Source organism: Artemia franciscana, chromosome 12, assembly GCF_032884065.1.
Source record: "Artemia franciscana chromosome 12, ASM3288406v1, whole genome shotgun sequence".
Lineage (NCBI taxonomy): Eukaryota > Metazoa > Arthropoda > Branchiopoda > Anostraca > Artemiidae > Artemia > Artemia franciscana.
In genome coordinates, this window is record NC_088874.1 from 25,085,172 (window position 1) to 25,105,112 (window position 19,941).

Genomic DNA, 19,941 nt, shown 5'->3' on the forward strand with positions numbered 1-19,941 from the left:
ACATTAGTTTGAGGTCAGAGAGAATTGAAAAATGATCTAGCATACTCTCTGGTATATTTGGAGAGAAAGGAAGGGTCTGAATTAGTGGAATCTTGGGTTAAATTGTTCAGGTAATATATTGGAAAATGTTGTATTCATACTGTAAAAGCAAAATTATCTATTAAAAAGTCCTAAATGATAAGACTTTAGCTTTGTTGAGCTACCCTAAACAGAGGATAAAATTCTAGTTTGACTTCTTTTTGTTTTGATTTGGAATTCTACTAGCCTACCAGGCTATAGATTAAATTTCCAGTCAAATTCCAGTTTAGCTACTTTTTGCTATCTTTGATTGGGGTTATGTTAGGTGAATGAAACTTTCAGTGATTAATCCATAGCTAAAAACATACTCTGAGAAGCTATTGCTAAGCTTATGTGATTACCCTCTTCTGTTTTTAAATCTTGGAATTTTGCATACTGGACTGGTCTGTAACTATTAAAATTTTGGTAAAACAACATCTTACCTTAATTTTCAGCTAGCAGTTTCTGTTTCTCTGGTTTTAGCTCTGAAAATGCAATTCTTGTTATTTGAGTAGAATTTTAAGCCATATCAGTGTTTCGTATTTAAATATAGGGAAATGTATATCCTGAAAGTTTCCAAATCTTGGAAACTTCATAAATTGAAATTGAGCAAAGTTAGGACACTAAAAACGCTTTTTTCTTGTCATTTAAGTAGAAGATTTATTTTGCAAGGGTTTCACTTTTATAACACAAGCATTTCTAAGGGCGTGGACCAAATATTGAGATTTCCAACTGTCATCATCACTAACCAGCAATTCTATGGGATTTAATCCTTATTTCATTAGACAATGTGATTTAAGGTAATTTAAGGCAAACGTTTTTAAGAGAGAGAAAGAGTAGAGTTAGATGCTCCAAAATACTTTCCCATGATATAGTTTAGTCTCTAGACCCATCCCTAAAAGTTTCATTTTCCTAACCTAAACCTTTTTCAAGATAATACAAATTTATCTAAAATAGAATTTTACCAAACAGAAGTTTAACCTAATAATTTGTAATAACATATTGTTCAGGCTAGCCTTTGCAATCCCTACAAATTTTGGCTCTTCACAATAAAGCACTATTACAGGCTTAGCCTAACAAAAGAAAGTAGCAAACTGCTTAATCTTAATAAAAAATAATCCAAAGGACTTTATATTTCTTCAATTCAAAATATATAGTAATTTTTGTTTTCAGTAGAATACTAGTTAAGTATAAACCAGCAAATGTTTAAGAATTTTTTGTGGGGGGACAGCTGCCTAAAATTAATAAAATATTTCTGATAAGCACAAAAATATAACAAATTAAGCTAAACTAGGAAAATAGTTTTTTTCTCACTGAACAGTTACCATAACACATAATGTGTTTTAAGATTTTTGCAGTACTTGTGCATTATAGCCACCACATTCAAGTTCTATTGAGAAGTTTAGTTTGGCTAATGTTAATGACATAAAATAAAATATGATGAATATATAAAACTTTATCAACAAAATTATGAAAACTACAACAAAGAATCCTGGAATTTGTAAATCAGCATCATATCTAAATATATTGTATCTTACATTGTGATAGATTGTTTTAATGCCCTAATGTACAGGGGTAAATATTTAAATTATGTATCATAGGCAATTATCTGAAGAGTAATCTATTAAAAGTCTCCTGAGCTAACTAGGGAAGTTTTTTCTTTCTTTTTTACTTGCTTTTGCCTGTATCCAGTTCCTGATTGCCATATAAATTCCATATTCATAGTTAAATAACATAAGCCTTTGTATATAGACTATACCTTGTTGCTAATTTTTCTGGGCATAGAATGTTTGATTTGGTAAAGCCCTAGAGAAGGACCTGAAGAGAAAGAAACATAATAAAAAAAAATTCATGCTTCATAATTTTTAGAATAATAGCTGGTAACACATTTTATATTCAACTTTGCTCTACTTTACCCCTCAATCCTCCCAATATAAAAATGTATTGCTGAAATTTCCTATTTTCCATTTGTTTTGTCAATCTGTCTCTCTAACTTCATCCCATGTAGCTGTAAATTAAACAAATGTGACAAACAATAACTAGAAAAACAGGTGACAGGAGGTTAAATGCATTGAAAATATGAAATTTGAGCCATATTTCTGCACATTGGGAGGGGGATTGAGATAAAGCATAGCCTAACTTAATGATTTTCTCTTGCTATGTAGGGTAATTGGAAAGTCACTTGTATATCATGCTGTCCTTTTCAGTTTTAGTTGGATAGAAAAAATCCAAAGAAAGTCCCCTTTGAAAAGATAGGAGCCACAAAGTGAGATTGTATTTGTCAAAGCTTGGAGGTTTGTCCCTTCTGTCTGTTTAAACAAAACAGAATCTTAATTGAAGCTTTGTTCATTTCTATCTTAAGGGTGCACAACAATTATGATATAAGGTACTTTTCTTTACTCAATTGTCTTCTTTGTTGTCTAAAAGACTTTTTTTTAATCTAGATGTTTCATAAATTGCTCATTTTTACCAGAAGTTCATTTGACCTACTTTGAAATCCCTGGTCTTAAAATTACATTTGACTTTGTTAAAGCTAGGAGACATAGACCTTGTGTTTGTTTAAAGAAAGTGAATAAACATTAGTAATTTGTATTGCACTAAAGCCCTAGGGCCATCACAATTCCAAACAAAAGAGAAACTTCACTTTAGAATATTCAATATTGTCTAACATAACAGAAACAAAGAAAAAAAATTACCAAATTTTACTTCTGCACTCTACTGTCAACATGAGACATTGTCCAAAATTTTAAAATCTTGCAAAACATTCATCCCTCATCACATTCACCAGCCATCTCTCATCAAGCCTACACTTCATTTCTCATCTCACTCAATCCTACAAATGCATCAAATAACCCACTCTCTCATTAGTGCTTCCATAGATATGGTCAAAGTAAGAGCCATCTTGCTTACATTTTATTATATCTAGAGGTTTTCTGTAGCTAAGTCAGTACTTAAATATTTCATATACCTTTGTAAACAACCTTAAGATGGTAAAATAGGTTGGATTATCCAAATTTTTAGTTGCCACAATATATTTCAATCATTATTGTAATATAAAGGGCAGCCAATAGTAAAGGACCTGAATAAATATTTTAAGGTAATTAAAAAGGTTTATTACTCAAAAACTTGATAAAACTAAAAGGGACTTCTTAATGATTGATTACTTTAAAATATCTACATTATACACAACAATAAACCTTTGCTATAAAGGGAAAGTCAGTAAGGCCCAAAAACTATTCAATACTAATTGTGGTTTGAGACAGTTTGCTGAATGTCTAAATGATTTTAGATAGTAATGAAGATAAAATGTGGGCAAACTCAACACCAATATGCAAGTAAGTAAGTATGGCAGCACTGACACATCAAGGTCTAAAGTGGCAGTGCTAATTTCCACTTTGTGACCCTTTGGCCAAGAATTGCAATTAAGGGCTGGGGGCCAGAAATCTTGTGCTTTTGTACACCCTCCCTGCTTACCTTTTGCATATTTCTCCATTTGCCTATTTAGAGCTGGTTTAGATCTGTCTAACATCACTGACCCCCATTTAAAACAAATAAACAGGCAATACTAGGAATCAAACCTGTACCCCGTGGACAAAGGATTTCTTACTAAGAGTGCTTTCCACTTAGCCAAGAACATTATTACGAACAGAGTAGAACAACTATTAAAAAAAAAAATATTGAAAAAAAAACAAGATGGATTTACAGCCATTTTCACTAATCTTCAATACACATTGTATTTTACTTAGACAAGTTATTGTAAGGCAGGTGTCAACAAAGCTCCAGCAGGGATTGCTTTACTTAAGATGCAAACTAGCATGGTGAATACTTAGCTGGTAAAAACCCAATACACTAGCAATGCCAGGAATTAAACCTGTACCCCTTGGACAAAGGATTCCCAAACCAGAGTGCCAACAACTTAGCAAGGAACACAAATGTGACCAGAGAACTATTATTTGAAAAAAGAAATATTGAAAAAAACTCAATTCATGGTTGTTGCTTTTCTCTACTGTCCCATAAACAATATATTTTATTTAGACAAATTAATTTTAAGACAGGTATCAACAAAACTCCATCAGGGATTGTATTTACTTAAGATACAACAAGCAATGTGATTGCATAGCTTTGTGATATTCTAGTCTTAAATAATGATAAAAAAGCAAATTTACATTTGCTATTTGTTTTCCAAACCATTTTAAGCAAAACCATTTGCAACAGCAATATGTCCATGGTTAGATTAGTGTCTATCCAAAATGCTTTACAACAGAAGGGACACATTTCTTGCAAAGCAAATACTCAGCTTTAATGCTATTCTGTGTCATCTCTAAAAAATTAAACTGTATCAGGTGTATTTTGATATAAGATATTTCTAAGACTTTTAGCAAGGGGGCAGGCATTTCTTCACAATTTATACAATGTGTAAAAGAGCACCAGGGGGTGAGATTGAAAAAAAAAACTTTCAGGGATGGGTCTAAAGGCTAAAGTATGTTCTGGGAAGGTCTGCTTACATGGAGTACAAAGAAACTGTTTCACAGCTTTCCTCAATCCACTTTATAAGGTTTTAAAGATATGCAAAGACATTTCTTAAATTTTGAAAAAAAAAATATTGATATGGCTTAAAATGCTACTCAAATAAAAGGAATTGCATTTTAAGAGCTAAAGCCAGAGAAAAAGAAACTGATAATTAAAAATTAAGGTAAATTTTGTTTTGTCAAAATTTCAATAGTATAGGTATAGACCTTTTGAGTAAGCAATTATCTAAGACTTAGAAATCAGAAAAGGGTTGACATAGAAGCCTGGCAGTACCTTCCCAGAGTGTTTTTGACCCTGGATTAATTACTGAGTTTCATTCTTGTAACCTATTCCCTTTCCAAGATAATGAAAATTAGCTAAACTAGAATTTTACATATTTTTTGCTTTGGATTCATTACTGGAAGTTCTATTTTCCTGACTTAACCCATTTCTAAGATAGCAAACAGTAGCCAAACTAGAGTTTGACCTGAAAATTTGTCCATGGCCCTATAGGGTAAGGCTGAAATGTAAAGAGTTCTGACAAAGATGCAACACATCTTGAAGCATCTAGTAAGAATAGTAATTGGATTAACAATGCTTTATAACCACTAGGGTCTTGCTTCATCAAGGTTTTATCTCTGAAGCCAAATTACCAAGCTAAGGTCAAGTCTAGGGCATCAAAAGGATGAAACAAAGATTTCCAAGTATCTACATAAGTTTTCAAAAGCATATTCAAACTCTTGACTTCCTGTATTAAGGCCTATGTGAATCAAATTGCAGGATATAACCCAACATTTATCCAAATAGCCCTAATACGAAAAAAAAAACAAAATTAAACCTTACTTTTGCGTGGCTAGAATTCTATTTGTCAGCTTATAATTCTTATTTTATATAGACTTATTTATAGCCTACGAATTCTTCTTTTCGAAATCTACGCCTGAAAAGATCAACCAACAATTATGAATGGTAGAACCCTACGGTTAAAAACAATGACAGTTCTGGTTAAATTAGAGTTCAACCAGTCAATTGTTTCACGCAAAATCACTTTTCATGACAACCTGGTTTGTCACTGTTTCACGCAAAAACAGCGGTTGAGTTCAACCACACCGAGTGGTTGAGCTCAAACAGTCTCTTTGGTTGACGCGAAAAAAGGCCTTTATTTTCTAATGATGGTGGTGTCGCAAATTCTTCAAAAAAGCGAATATATTCCAAACAATAAACCTGGTAGAGAAAAATTCAATTCAAAATTTGGCCACATGCTTTCTTCTGTATCATAGCCTATTTGCAGGGTAAAGAGTTTTTTTTGTATTTTTCCTAACTTTGGAAGCTTTTGAGACATAAAAGAATTAAAACATTCAGGAGTGGATTTAAGCTGTAATCCAGGCATACTCCCTTCAGTTCCTTTGCCTACCCTCTGCCCCTCTAGTCTAATTATTCAAATCTTACCTCCTCCAAAGAAGTTTTTTTTATGTGTCCCTTCTTATGACTTCTCTCCTGCTCCATTTGGGGGTGACCTACTTCTTGCTTGGTCTTGAAGAATGATCTTTGGCAATATGTTATACTTCATATGCAAAATGTGTCCTATCCATTTTGGCATTTCTCTTATTGTAGGCCTAGAAAGCAGGATTAACTAGATCTGTATTTTGAACAGCCTACTATTTGAAATATGGTCAGTCATTTTGGGACCCAAAAATACATATGGACAATGTTATGGAAGTCATTTAGCAAATCCTCTTTTGTGGGATTTTTTTTTAGATGCCCATGCCCCAGAACCACACTTGACCACTTATAAGCTACAATGACAACAATTAGGCCTATTATAGCTTCCAATTCATTGATACCCTGCAGACTTATCTTCCTAGACTTATTAAAAACCAAATTGTACTTAAGATTTTCATTACATATACAAAATTTACTATTAATCCTACAAAATTGAGTAAAGCTATCCAATTAATTGATATTCTTGTTACTCAGGGGTGGATCCAGAGCAAAATTTAGGGGGAGGCCCCATGTTACAAGGGTACCAATAATAGCAAAATCTTGGGGGGGGGATGTGACAAAGATGTCAATAATTGATCAAACTGACCAACTTATTCTAAAAAAAGAGTAAAAAATAAAAAAACAGGATAAGAGGGTGCCAGAAAAAATCTTGAGGAGGCTTGGGTCCCTGCCCCCCTGGATCCACCTTTTATTGCTACCTAACATCACCTCTTCACTTTCATTTTTTCTAGTCCAAGTGAATTAGTCTTCTGTACAATAATTTTTAAAATTATTCATGATCCATGAAAACCTTCAAAAAATCATTCATTTTGCTAGTGTTTTTATCTATGCAAAACAGATCATCAACATATGATTCCATTCTTGCCCATAGTATTTGCTGTGTTTCTTAATACATTTACATAAACATTCCTTTCTTACCTTAGATACAGCAGTATTGTTCTTGTACATAGCACTAATCACTGTAATGTATTTTTCTAGGACACTCTTCAAGGATAGGACCTTCTCTAAAGCTAATCTATTGGCTGAAACAAATACTACTACTACTAATTCACTGCGGTACCAAGCTACCTGAGGCCAACACAGCTACACATGCTCCTTCTCCAACCTAATCTATTTAAAGCCTCCCTCTTTACACCCTCCCAGGAATTTCCCATTTCCTTTAAATTTTTATTTATGACATCCTCCCAACCCAGACAAGGACAACCTGCTTTCTGTGTAGCCCCAGACAGTTGGCCAAAAAGAACAATCTTTGGTAATCTGTCATCCTTCATCCATAGAACATGGCCTAGCCATCTCAACCTTTCTTTCATTATAGCCCTAGAAAGCAGGATTGAACCACATTTTTTGTACAACCTACTGTTTGAAATATGGTCAGTCAGCCGGGTACCCAGAACAATCCATAGGCAAATTTTCTGGAAAACATCTAGTAAATTTTCATCTGCTTTTTGAAGCGCCCATGCTTCAGAGCCATGTTTGACCACTGTAATCACTGTAGCTTCCAATATCCTAATCTTGGTTTGCAGACTTATTTTTCTATTCTTCCAAACTTTTTTTAACTGTGAAAAAACACCCTGAGTCTTAGCTAGTCTACTTTTAACATCTTCACTGTTCCCACCATCTTTAGTAATAATACTACCAAGGTAACTGAAGCTCCCAACCTGATCAATCTTCTTTTCATTACCTAATGTCACCTGTTCATCTTCACTTATTCCTACTCTTAGTGACTTAGTCTTCTTAACATTAATTTTCAAGTCTATTTTAGCACCCTGAACTCACAAAACCTCTAAGAATTCATTCATTTTGCTCACACTTTCATCTAATATGCTTAAATCATCAGCATAATCTAAGTCCAGGGGCATTTTTTCTCCCCATTTGATTCCGTGGTCTCCAATTGCCTTTCCTGTGCTCCTTAAGACAAAGTCCATAAAAAGGGAGATAGAACACAATCCTGCTGAACAAATGACTACTTTTATTTGAAAACTGAGGACTAAAGAAGCCTGGATATTCATGCCATTCTCAATAATCTAAGAGTGAAAATTTGGTTGATACATCTTTCCTGTTCCTAAAGCCACACTGTTCTTATCCTCAAATACCTATACCTACAGCATCTGAAGCATCTACAGCAATTGTCATCATATTGTACTCATTGCTAAACTCAACTCACTTAGTAGGTTAATATGTTATATCTAAGCACCTGTAAACAGAAAATAATAAAAAGAAAAATAATTAACTAATTTGTCTTCCTGTTTCTTCTTTGCAACAAGAGCACCTGATGCTTCTATCCCCAGTACCCTATTGACATAAACAAAAAGCTTTTTTTATGCCTCCATCTCCAATACAATCTTCAAAAACTAAAAAAAGCTATCCTTTTTTAAGAAGAATTAGACAGGGCTATAGGAAGTACATGTACACAAGCTGCCTATTCCTAGTGCTTGTAGTTTAATGCCTATAGGTTGACTGGTACTAATCTAGCTCATCCTACTTGCTGTTGCTCTCTTCTGCACAAATGAACTCAAGTGATATACAACTTCCCTCTCTTCTTCATTTCATTTAATGCTGGTTTTTGTAGATGCTCAAATGTAACCTTACTGGAGTTGAAGTGACTGTTGTGCTGTTTGGGGTAGACAGTCTTGTAGCAATCAGCTTGCAGATCAGGCACATGGCTGGAGGGCAAGAAGTTTCTTGGTTTGCTGGGATCTTTGACATGTTAAATGCTTATAGTTGTCATGTCTTGCTGGTAAGTTGCAGTTGGGACCTGTCTTGGTTTGACATGTGAGGGAATGTCTCTATTTCTTCAAGATAAACATAGTATGGCCAAGGGTTGTCATCTATTTTTGCAACCACTTTTTTTTTCATGAGCCCCTAGTCTATCAGCAGGACCCAGATTTTCTGAGCTGTCTTCAGTGGTTTTATGTTCATTTTTTTTGCTTGCTGGTCATAGTATCAGCTTGGGGCCTCTTGTGACTTTCTTCTCTGTTGTCTGAATCTGTTAAAATGGACACTTCTGGATTGCAAGGTTTGTGTTATGTTTGGTAGGAATGATTTCAGTTGGCATCCCACCACTATCTGAGTTGGGGAACATCCATCAATTGATATATTATGATACTCCAAAAGCACTAGCTATAGCTTGCTCCTGCTCTCATCTGCTTTCATTAGTAGCCTTTTGTTGTCTGAGCAGCCTTTTTACTCATACTTTTTAATTGGAGATAATTCAGGTTTTAGGTTGACTAAGTTGCTTGGGTATCCCATGTTAGATTAAATGAGATTTCAGATTGTTAATAACTGGCCATAACATGATGTAGTCATTTCACCTTTAAGAATTGAATCATTTAGTCAAGGGTAGCCAATTATTCTTGCCTGTTTAGCTGGAAAAAGTCAGTGCCCAAATGCTGGAAGGAGTACTCCACTAGTTTGCTTACTATAATTGGCTCCCCCTGTTAGCTGGGGGTAAACTTTGCATATACCTTGCATTAGCTGACCAATCTTTTGATGTCTTATGTGAGGCCAGAATGCAGATGTCCTAACCTTTTCTTTCACTTCCCTGCTCCTAGCTCAGAAGTATGTAGCTGGTCTAATGTGCCTGTCCTCATAGTATTGACTCAGAGTTTAAAGAGATCACAATTGTCTAAAAATGGATATTTTACAAACATCATTAAATTAGTAAGTTTTGCAATCTAATCTCAGTGAAGAAACAGTTTCCAAAGGATTATAGTTCCTGATGTGACCTAATTATTACTCTTGAACCATTTTTGCCAATTTTACTAATAAGTGAGCAAGAAAGGGGAGTTCTTTGTCACAAGGGGTGTTGTACCTGCCAGGAGTGGTGTCTCTCTTAAACTGCAGGGATCAGATAGCAAGAAACTATACTTTCTGGTTCTTATGATAGTAACTAGGGACTGGAAACAGACATTACCTCATCTTTTTGATGGAGTGTAAATTGTTGCATAATGCAGTGATAAACTATTTGTATCAGTCTTGCTGATAGCATCTCAGAGTCTGAGTGGGCTGCCCATTTCAAAAGTCAGTTTGTAACATCTAATAACAATGTAGAAAGTTCTCTTTTAATAGTGAGATGGCTTTGTTGCTTGATCCTATTCAAAAACCAAATTCTATTGTGATAACAATGTATGCTATTAAGGAGGCTGTTGAAGCTTAGAAAGAAGAAATTCTTGGCTGGTGCCAATTGTATTTGTGCTGAGCATTTTATTGCTGCAAGTAAACTCCTCTATAACTACCTTGCATTACTTTTTCAAATGATTTTTAGTATTGGTGTTGTTCCTGTAATGTCGTCTATTGAATAGGTTTATTGACCCAGGCTACCTACAAAAAACATAACATGAAACTTCCATACAACGTAATATAAAAATACTACATCTTCCTTCTCATAATAAAAAGCAACATACTAAACTTCCAAAACACTTTAACTTCAAGGGTGGTCCACGTCTTTGGCCGCGTTAAGGCTGCAGCTTTTTATACTTCTTTTCACTTCACTCCTTTTACAGGTTTAGCTTCAGGGGTCTTCTTACTGTTCGACCATAGCGCGTGTGTAGCTGCAATGGTGTTTTGCTGGTACCCTGGGGCTGAGATATGGTGGCCGTCTGGTTGGGGCTCGGGCTGGCCTGCTGACCGTCCTGCAGTAGCAATGGGGACATGAAGAGGTCTGGCTGTGAAGCTGAGGGTGGTGACTCAATAGCCCTTTCTGTTGTTGGTGGAGCTGCTTCATCGCTTGTCTCACTGACTCGGCTCAAACCTTGCTGGCTTTGATGTGGACGGGCTGTGAGATGTCTACGGTTTCTCCTTAGCACAGAACCTTCGTTGGTATGCACCCGGTAGGATCGTGGCTGTCCTGCATGGGATAGCACAACAGCCTGACTCCATGGTCTGTCGGGTGTCTTCTGTTCGTAAACCGCGTCTCCAGGGGTGAGTTGTTTCAGTGATCTAGCTGATTTGTCATGATACAGCTTTTGGCGTTTCTGCATTTCAGTTCTTCGTCGAGTGAACTGTGTGGTCGGAATGACTTTCTTCTTGAGGTGTTGTGAGGTGCACGGCAGGATGCATCTTAGCTGACACAACATTAGGAGCTGGGCTGATGACGCGAACCTGTCGACTGGTGTATTCCTATACTCTAGTATACCCAGGAAGGGATCTTCTCCGTTTTCTGTCGCTTTTGTCATGATGTTTTTTGAGATTTATACCGCCTTCTCGATCAGTCCGTTGGATTTTGGGTATCCTGGGCTGGACGTGGCTAGTGAGATTCCCCACGTCTTGGCAAAATCGGTGAATTCTCTCGATGTGAACTGAGGTCTGTTGTCTGACATTAGCTGAGACCATATGCCGTGTCGGGCAAAATGGGCCTTGAGTTTCGTGATGACTGCACTGGATGAGGTCGTCGGAAGCTTGTCGATTTCGAAAAAACGGCTGAGGTAGTTGACGGTTACCAAGAAACTGGCGCTTTTCCATTCGAAGAGATTGGTCGCAACCTTTTGCCACGGCAGCGTCTCGATGTTGTGGTTGATCATCGGTTCCTTTGAATTACTTGGCATGTTGTTGGCGCATGTTTGGCACTTTGCTATGTACCGCTTGACGTCTGCGTTGAGTCCTGGCCAATATACCAGCATTCTGGCTCTGTTTAGTTTTCTTGATTCTGAGATGGGCTGCATGTAACTGCTGCAGTGTAGCTGCCTGCATATTCTTGGGGATGATCAGCCTTTCTCCTTTGAGTAGGATGCCTTTTTCAAAGGAGAGTTCATGCTGCAAGTTCCAGTATGCTAGGATGTTGGTTGGGCAGTCTTTTCTTGCACTCAGCCACCCCACTTGGACTGTTTTGACTGGGGTACTCAGTTCTGAATCCTTTGTTGTTTTCACCCGGATCTCTTCGAGCTTCTGGTCACTGGCACGTAGGTTTTGTACAATTTGATGTACGTAGACGTCTAGACTTTCTTCCAGTGTTGGATCCGCATCGCCCAGGTGTAGGCGGGATAGAGCATCGGCTACAGGAATTTCTGAGCCCGGTCGGAACTTTAGGCTAAGGTCATAAGGCTGGAGCTGGAGCATTAATCTCTGTACTCGGGGTGGGGCCTTGTGGATAGGGTTTGCCACCACCGTTTCGAGTGGGCAGTGGTCAGTAGTAACTTCGACATGCCGGCCATAGAGATAATGGTGGAAATGTTTGCAGCCAAATACGATGGCGTACAGCTCTTTTTCTAGCTGGGAATATTTCTGCTCTGTTTTGCTGAGCGATCTCGATGCGTATGCTATGACTTTCCCCTCCGAGACCAGGTGTGCACCAAGTCTGTGGCTAGAGGCGTCAACTATGAGTTCCACGTTGTTACTCTTGTGGTTGAAGAACGGGGTGTTGGATACTATGGAGCTCTTCAAGTCTTCTAGGATCTGTGTGTGTTCCTCTTCCCAGATGAACAGGTCTGCTTTAGTCAGGTCACGGAGTTTTTTTGTTCTTTGTTGAGAGACTTGGTATGTACTTGGCTAAGTAATTGATCATCCCAAGAAGTGTTTGGAGTTCTTCTCGGCATGATGGGCTTGGCATGTTGTTTATGGCACGGATCTTATTGGGGTCTGGCTGCATTCCTTCAGAGCTTATGACGTGTCCGAAGTACTTTTCTCTGGATACTGAGAACTCGCACTTCTCTTTGTTGAATTGGATGCCCTTGACAAGGGCGCGTTCCAATATTGCTGCTAGGCGTTCGTCGTGTTCTTCTTGGGTGTCGCCATACACGATCATGTCGTCAATGATGCTTTCAAATCCTTCTAGGCCTTCAAAAGCGTCTTCCATTCGCCGCTGAAATTCATCTTGGGCTGAGATGATTCCGAAGGGCATTCGCTTGAAACGGTATCTCCCATAGATCGTGCTGAATGTCATGAGATAAGAAGAGTCGTCAGACAGCAGAATGGACCAGTAACTGGATCGGGCATCAAGATTGGTGAATACTTTGGCTCCGTGTAGCTTCGAGGTGACATCGTCCAGAGTGGGAATCGAGTAGTGCGGTCGCTTGATGGACTTATTTAGATCAACTGGATCTATGCACAGTCTTATGGAGCCGTCCTTCTTTTCTACCATTACCATTGAGTTAACCCATTCGGTCGGGGTCACTACTTTTTTATGATACCTAGGCTTTCTAGGTGACTGAGCTCTGTCTTGAGCTTATCCTGCATAGCAGCGGGGACTCGTCGGGCTGGGTAGACGGTTGGCGTAGCGTTATCCTTTAGGTGTATGTTGCGTTCTCCGTCCAGCTTTCCAATTCCTCTGAATACTTCTTTGTACTTTTCCTTCAGGTGTGGTACTTGGGAAGTTGCTACGTCTATGTTTAGGACTAGCTTGATCAGGTCTAGGTTGAGGCTAGAACGGTAGCCAATGATTGGGGAGGATGAGGTCTCGACTACGTAGAACAGCTGTGTGCTACTCATGTTGTCTTTCTACAGGATAGTTCGCAGACTCCTGTTACTAGGATCCGTGCTCCACAATAGCTTGTGAGGCGCTTACTGGTGGGCTTTGGCGTGATGAGGTCAAAATACTTCTTTGGGATGATATTCACCTGGGCTCCTGTGTTGATCTTAAATTGTACAGGGAACTGGTAGTTGATAGTCGGTGGGATAACTGCTTCGTCTTTGTTCTTACTTTGTTCGATGGAGTAAAGGAAAACAGTTTCGTCGCTGGGGTTTGTATCTGCGGCATCTTCATCAACTGCACTGACCGTCTTACTTCGACAGACCCTGGCAAAGTGGTTGGTCTTTTTGCATATGGAGCAGGTTTTCCCTTTTGCAGGACAGATGTGTGAGGGGGAGTATGTTCCGCCACAGAAGTAGCATGCTTTACTCTTGGAACCGCTTGCTTCTGTTTGTTTGTTTCTACCACTGTTCCGGTTTTGGTAGCGGGATATAGCGTTGATCTCTTGTTTTATGGGGGCTGACCTCGTTCCGTTGAATGTCTTGAGTTGAGCCTGGGTCGCTTCGTGGCTTCTGCACATAAAGGTTGCTTTATCCAGTGTGAGTTCATTGCCTTCAGCCAAGAGCTTTTCATGCACATTTTGGTTTTGGATTCCATATACAATTCAGTCCCAAACCATTTCATCAGGGTCTGAGTAGGAGCATGGTTTCACTAATGTCCTTAGATCTGTGATGTATTTTTCCACAGTCTCTGTGTCGTTTTGGTCTCGCTTCTGGAACAGCTATGGTGCAAAAACTATGTTCTGCTGAGGTGAAGCATATGCTTTGAATTTAGCGAGGTAAGGTTTGATTTTATGCAGCTCTTCAGGCGTGACGTTTAAGGTGATGAATATTTCCCGACCTTTTGCTCCAGCCCAGATGAGTAGGTGGGCACACTGTACTTTTTCTGTTTTGCCTGAAAGTGGCCCTGCAAACATCAGCTTAGCGTGTTCTTCGAAGCGGTCCCATTCCTCTGAAAGGGAGTTGACCTCCCAGTTTATTGATGGCTGAAGGACGTCCATTGTTATTCAGATCCCACTTCTGACACCATGTAATGTCGTCTATTGAATAGGTTTATTGACCCAGGCTACCTACAAAAAACATAACATGAAACTTCCATACAACGTAATATAAAAATACTACAGTTCCAGACAGTTTTATGCATTTGAGTGGTTAGCCCAATTCTGGAAAAGAATAAACCAAAATTACAATGTTCATCATGTAGGCTAGTGACTGTCAAATGTTTTTGCAAAGATATTTGAGCTTCTGATTGTTGACCACTTAAAAAAAGTTTATTATGCCGTCATTCAAGTTTGGGTGCCAGTCATGTTTAGATTGCTTCCATGCCTTTGGAAGTCTCTGTAAAATGCTCAGATATGCAGAAGCATCTGAGAGCATTCTGGTTCTTGGAGCAGACAGTGTTACAAATGGTTTTGGTTCCCTTATCCACTTGCAGGATTTTTGGTTTCCATTATATTATATGTATTGGCATCTAAATTTTGTTTCTAGTTGTGAAATATGCTTTTTGATAATGAGCTTCCTTTATTTATCATAATAAATCAAGGAGCCATCACATCACCTATTATCTACAAGAATGCATTTTTTCCTCTGCAGCTTGTCCTACCTATTCGTTGTATTTCAAAAGGGATGAATACATGAGTGCTTTGTTATGCGATCTGTTAAATCCGTGCTGATCAATAGCTAGCCTTCACCAAAGTTTTGATAACCTATCTGATATATATCTGCTAATAGGACTAAGTATGAATGCTGTGAAGTCCCAAGTCCTTGTCTTCAATGTTCAATATAGTTATGTGCCCAATAGTGTCTGTCTAAGCATAGTGAGGTGGCACACACCACTGTGCTAACATATTTAGGTCTCTCAGTTGGGTCTTCAATTAAGAATACACAACAGCTTTTGCTTCAAAATGCTGAATACAAACTTTGAATTGTTTATACTAGTGTGGTTACATTGCAACTTAATCTGGAACAGAAAGCCCTTTCTCAAACTTAATATAGTGATGCTCTCCTGCATATTCTGTATTTTACCCCATTTTGGGTTTTCCTTTCTTTTATTTTACTCCATCGTTTTCTTTTTTTGTTTATAGATGGATAATACTTAAATGAATATTCAGTCCTCTATCACAATGATTTCATTAAGCCCTGCCAATTCTTGACGGTAATTCAAGAATTATATTCATTTTTTGTCCAGGTCTTACTTGTTGTTTGACCAGTCCTCTTTTATACCTTGTCTCAGGGAGTTCAACACTTTGCAAGATGTATTTAGGCTAGCCTTTTGCTTTTTATGGGTTTGATTTGAACAACTGTGTGGGCAAGAGTTTCCATGTCTGACTGTGACTCCATGTCTATACCTGCAAGGGGCAAATGAAATAGGGCATCCACAACTGGGATAGGGTTTTCAAGTCTGTACCTCAGCTTGATATCATACTGCTAAACAGCTAAAGTCATTCACTGTAGCCTTGAAGGTGCTTTTTGATGGGCTTCCCTATGATAAACTTGAGAGGCTTGTGGTCTTTGGTACCTCAGAGTTTTCTCTTAAATAGATATTGGTGTTACAAGGGTGCCAATAAGCAAATTTTTTTTTTTTTTGGGGGGGGGGCATGACAAAAATATCAATAATTGATCAAATTGACCAACTTATTCTTAAAAAAGAGTAAAAAAAACAGGATAAGAGGGCACCAGAAAAAATATTGAGGGGGCCCGGGTCTCTGCCCCCCTGGATCTAGCTTATTTTGATACCCAACATCACCTCTTCCCCTTCATTTTTTTTTCTAGTCCAAGTGACTTGGTCTTCTTTACAATAATTTTCAAAATTATTTCTGAACCATGAAAACCTTCAAAAAATCATTCATTTTGCTAGTGTTTTTATCTAGGCAAAACTGACCATCAACATATGATTCCCTTCTTGCCCATATTATATGCTGTGTTTCTTAATACATTTACATAAACATTCATTTCTTACCTTAGATACAGCAGTATTGTTCTTGTACATAGCACTAATCACTGTAATGTATTTTTCTAGGATACCCTTCAAATATAGGACCTTCTCTAAAGCTAATCTATTAGCTGAATCAAATGATTGCTTTTATTTGAAAACTCAGGACTTGATATCATACTGCTAAACAGCTGAAGTCATTCACTGTAGCCTTGAAGATGCTTTTTTATGGGCTTCCCTATGATAAACTTGAGAGGCTTGTGGTCTTTGGTACCTCAGAGTTTTCTCTTAAATAGATATTGGTGGGATCTTTTGCAATTAAGTGTTCTTGCAATCATTTCTTCCTCTACTTATTTATTATTACGAATAGCGGTAAGCATTAATGCTTGTCGCAAAAACACAAAATCATAATACTAATCTAAAGTAAATTGGCAACGACAAATTAAACAGCAAAAACTTCTAAATAAAACGACACTAGACAACAAAAGCGTCTAAATAGAAAGGCGTATTTACTAATGCACTCTTAAAATTTCGAACACTCTCCGCCTCGACAACCTCCAAAGACAAACCATTCCATGGTCTGGCAACTCTACTAACAAAAGATAATTGACCAATTTTTTTCAGTGGTTTTGGGGGATATAATTTATAATCATGCTGACGAGTAGAGTGATAATGGCTAAATTTAAAAAATAAATTTGGATCAACATCATCCACTCCTTTAATTATACGAAACACATTTACAAGGTCATTGCGACGTCTACGAAACTTCAACGACGGGAGTTGAAGCCTAGAAAGTCTCTGCAGATAAGAAAGGCGCTGAAGGTATGGGACCAATCTAGTGGCCCTTCTCTGAACCTTTTCTATCCTATGCTCATCCGTTAGACTTAATGGAAACCAAACAGAAGTATTATACTCAAGAAGAGGGCGGACCATTGATTTATATAGTAGTAAGAAATTACGAAGGTTGAACCTACTAAAGCTTCTCCTTATAGACGATAAACGATAATTCGCATTCTTTACAATTTCCGAAACATGCTTATCAAATTTCAATTGGGTATCAAAGTAAACACCAAGGTCACGCACTATTTCGTTAGAAGGGATTTGTATGCCAGACAGCTGGTAAGTATGCACAGGTGGGAGTTTGCGAGCATAGTGTAGAATAACACACTTAGAAGGGTTTATGAACATGGAATTAGATTCGCACCAATAAGTTAGAGAGTCAAGATCCTCCTGTAAAAGTTGCACCTCATTTTGGTCTCGTACTGGTAGATAAAGTTTTACATCATCCGCGAACATCTTGACAGTAGAATGCTGAACAGAGGAAGGCAGATCATTAATAAATAAACAAAATAAAATTGGACCCAGGCAGCTACCCTGGGGGACTCCGCTTAACACATCAATTGAGGATGACATAGCTTCACCAACAACAACCTGCTGAGTTCGTCCATTTAGATAATCAGCAATAAATGCAATTGTTTTTTTACCCAATTTATAAGCTGCACATTTTTTAAGAAGGGTGGGTATTGAGACTTTGTCGAATGCCTTCGAGAAGTCGATGTAAATGCAGTCAAAGGGTATAGCTAAATCGGCAAGACGTTGAAAATCCAAAGTAACCTCAAGAAGCTGAGTATTACAAGACCTATTTTTTTTGGAAACCATGCTGAGCAGGATTCCAAAGATGATTTCCGTCAAAATACTTTTGAACGCGTGAAACAATCAACTTTTCCATCACTCGGCAAAAAATAGACGTGATTGAAATTGGCCGATAGTTTTTAAAATCTGACCTGGAGCCACTTTTGTGAAGCGGCTTTACCAAGGCCTTCTTCCACCCTGACGGACACAGTCCATGCGCCAAAGATAAGTTAAATATATAGGTAAGTGGTTCTGCAATTTCATGAGCAATTTGTCTTATCATTATGTTCGGGAAACCGTCTATATCCGGCGCTTTAGACGTATCCAATTTTATAAGAATACTTGCATGTGATGCTGATCTGAGTTGCCTAAGGAACAAGATTCAAAGGCAATAGTTGCTCTGTCTGTAATCAGTTGTGCATTCAGACCTTGTTTAGAGGCATCTGTTATTACTTAATCTCCTTGGATTCCAAATCAAAGTTTGAGAGGTTATGACAGATTGACATTTGAATTGCTCTTTTTGCCTTGTTGTTAGTGGGATTCCATACAAATTCTTGCTGTTGATCAGGGGTGATGCTGATTGTTGTCAATCTTTAGCCAAAGCTAGTTCTAAAGGTAGCATTGAGAATGCATTTTTCTCTGTCAAACTATACTCCACTGTTGCTTCTGACTTAGAAGCAAATTACTGTCCTATGTTTTGATCATGTACAATATCACTACAATTAATGCCTATTATGTCATCCACAATCAGCCAGACATCTAGTTTGGCTTAGTTATTTCAACAGCTGTTCAAGATTGCAAAAATCCAATAAAGTGGAGTTCTGTTAAAGCTATTGTCATTCCTAGTTTTGTTGCTCAAGGTAATTGATGTCTTTGAACCATCTAGTAATCTATTGTTTTGCTCTCTACTAAGACATTGCTGTTGCAGTGACTCTTATAAAGTTAAAATTTTTCTTCTAAAGTAACAGCCTTTTTGTCATACTTTTGTTCCCGATTTGAGAAGAACTCCTCAGGGACAATTGGATATGAAATTTGAGAGTTTAAGATTCGAAAATGTAAAATATGGTTGGAATAATTTTGTGAAAATAGGTTATGAAGTAGCAGAAAGCATCTTTGGGAGGAAAGTTGGAAGTAGAGCTAGGATATTATAAGAATTAAAGGAGAGCAAGGGAAGCAGAAACAGCATTAAAGTGTGAATTAGGGAAATGTGAAAAGTATGTCATGGATAATATTACCAAGAATCTAGACAGCACAGTAGCAAGATATTTTATTGGAATATAAAGAAATTGAGAGGAAGTAGTATTTCTGTTAAAGATAGGAACTCAATTAGTTATTAAGAAAGTGATAAAACAGATTGACAGAACATTTTGAGAATATGTTAAACAATCATAAAGCTGTAGGACACGATGTAGAAAAAATGAAAATTTTCTAACAATTTGGAAGTGGAGAAAGATCTGTTTTCTGAAGAAAACTTAGCAATAGTACTAAAAGGATTGAATAAGTAGGCCTCAGCTGCTGATCGAGTGGTGAATGGGTTTTTGAAATTTGATGGTTGCAAAATTAGACATACATAACTGTAGATTATGAGTATGGATTTTGAATATGAGGAAGTGCCTTTTGATTTCAGGAAAACTCTAATTAAACACCTTCATAAGGAACTGATAAGAGTGAGTATGGTAACTACAGAGACATTAGTATGATTTTGTATAAAGCAAGTCATTAATTGTGATAATGCTATTAGACTAGGAGATGGTGTAGATATAGTTTTAAGAGAGCCTTCTTTAGAGCACACCATTGTGCTCTGCAGAGATGCAACCAATTGAGAGTCAGTCAAAAGAAATATATGAGAA

At 37.6% G+C, this 19,941-nt stretch overlaps 2 protein-coding genes across 4 annotated transcripts in view; one reads left to right on the plus strand and one right to left on the minus strand.

The window, feature by feature from the left end:
• The first annotated feature begins 5,759 nt into the window (after positions 1 to 5,759).
• LOC136033908 (DNA replication complex GINS protein PSF3-like) overlaps positions 5,760 to 19,941 on the plus strand; it is a 45,749-nt gene continuing 31,567 nt past the window's right edge. The window contains exon 1 of one of the 3 annotated variants that reach the window (XM_065714915.1): positions 5,760 to 5,855. The gene's annotated coding sequence lies outside the window, so the exon portion shown is untranslated. Of the gene's footprint in view, positions 5,856 to 18,219; positions 18,334 to 18,555; positions 18,580 to 19,941 lie in introns of those variants that run through there. The other 2 variants (XM_065714917.1, XM_065714918.1) reach the window with 2 other exon arrangements.
• LOC136033481 (uncharacterized) lies at positions 13,174 to 13,488 on the minus strand. Its single transcript, XM_065714228.1, has one exon. The coding sequence runs from the start codon at positions 13,486 to 13,488 to the stop codon at positions 13,174 to 13,176; it is 315 nt and encodes a 104-aa protein (XP_065570300.1).

Excerpts from the sequence above, each read along its gene's own strand:
- LOC136033481 (XM_065714228.1), bottom strand. The coding sequence starts at position 13,488 with ATGAGTAGCACACAGCTGTTCTACGTAGTCGAGACCTCATCCTCCCCA.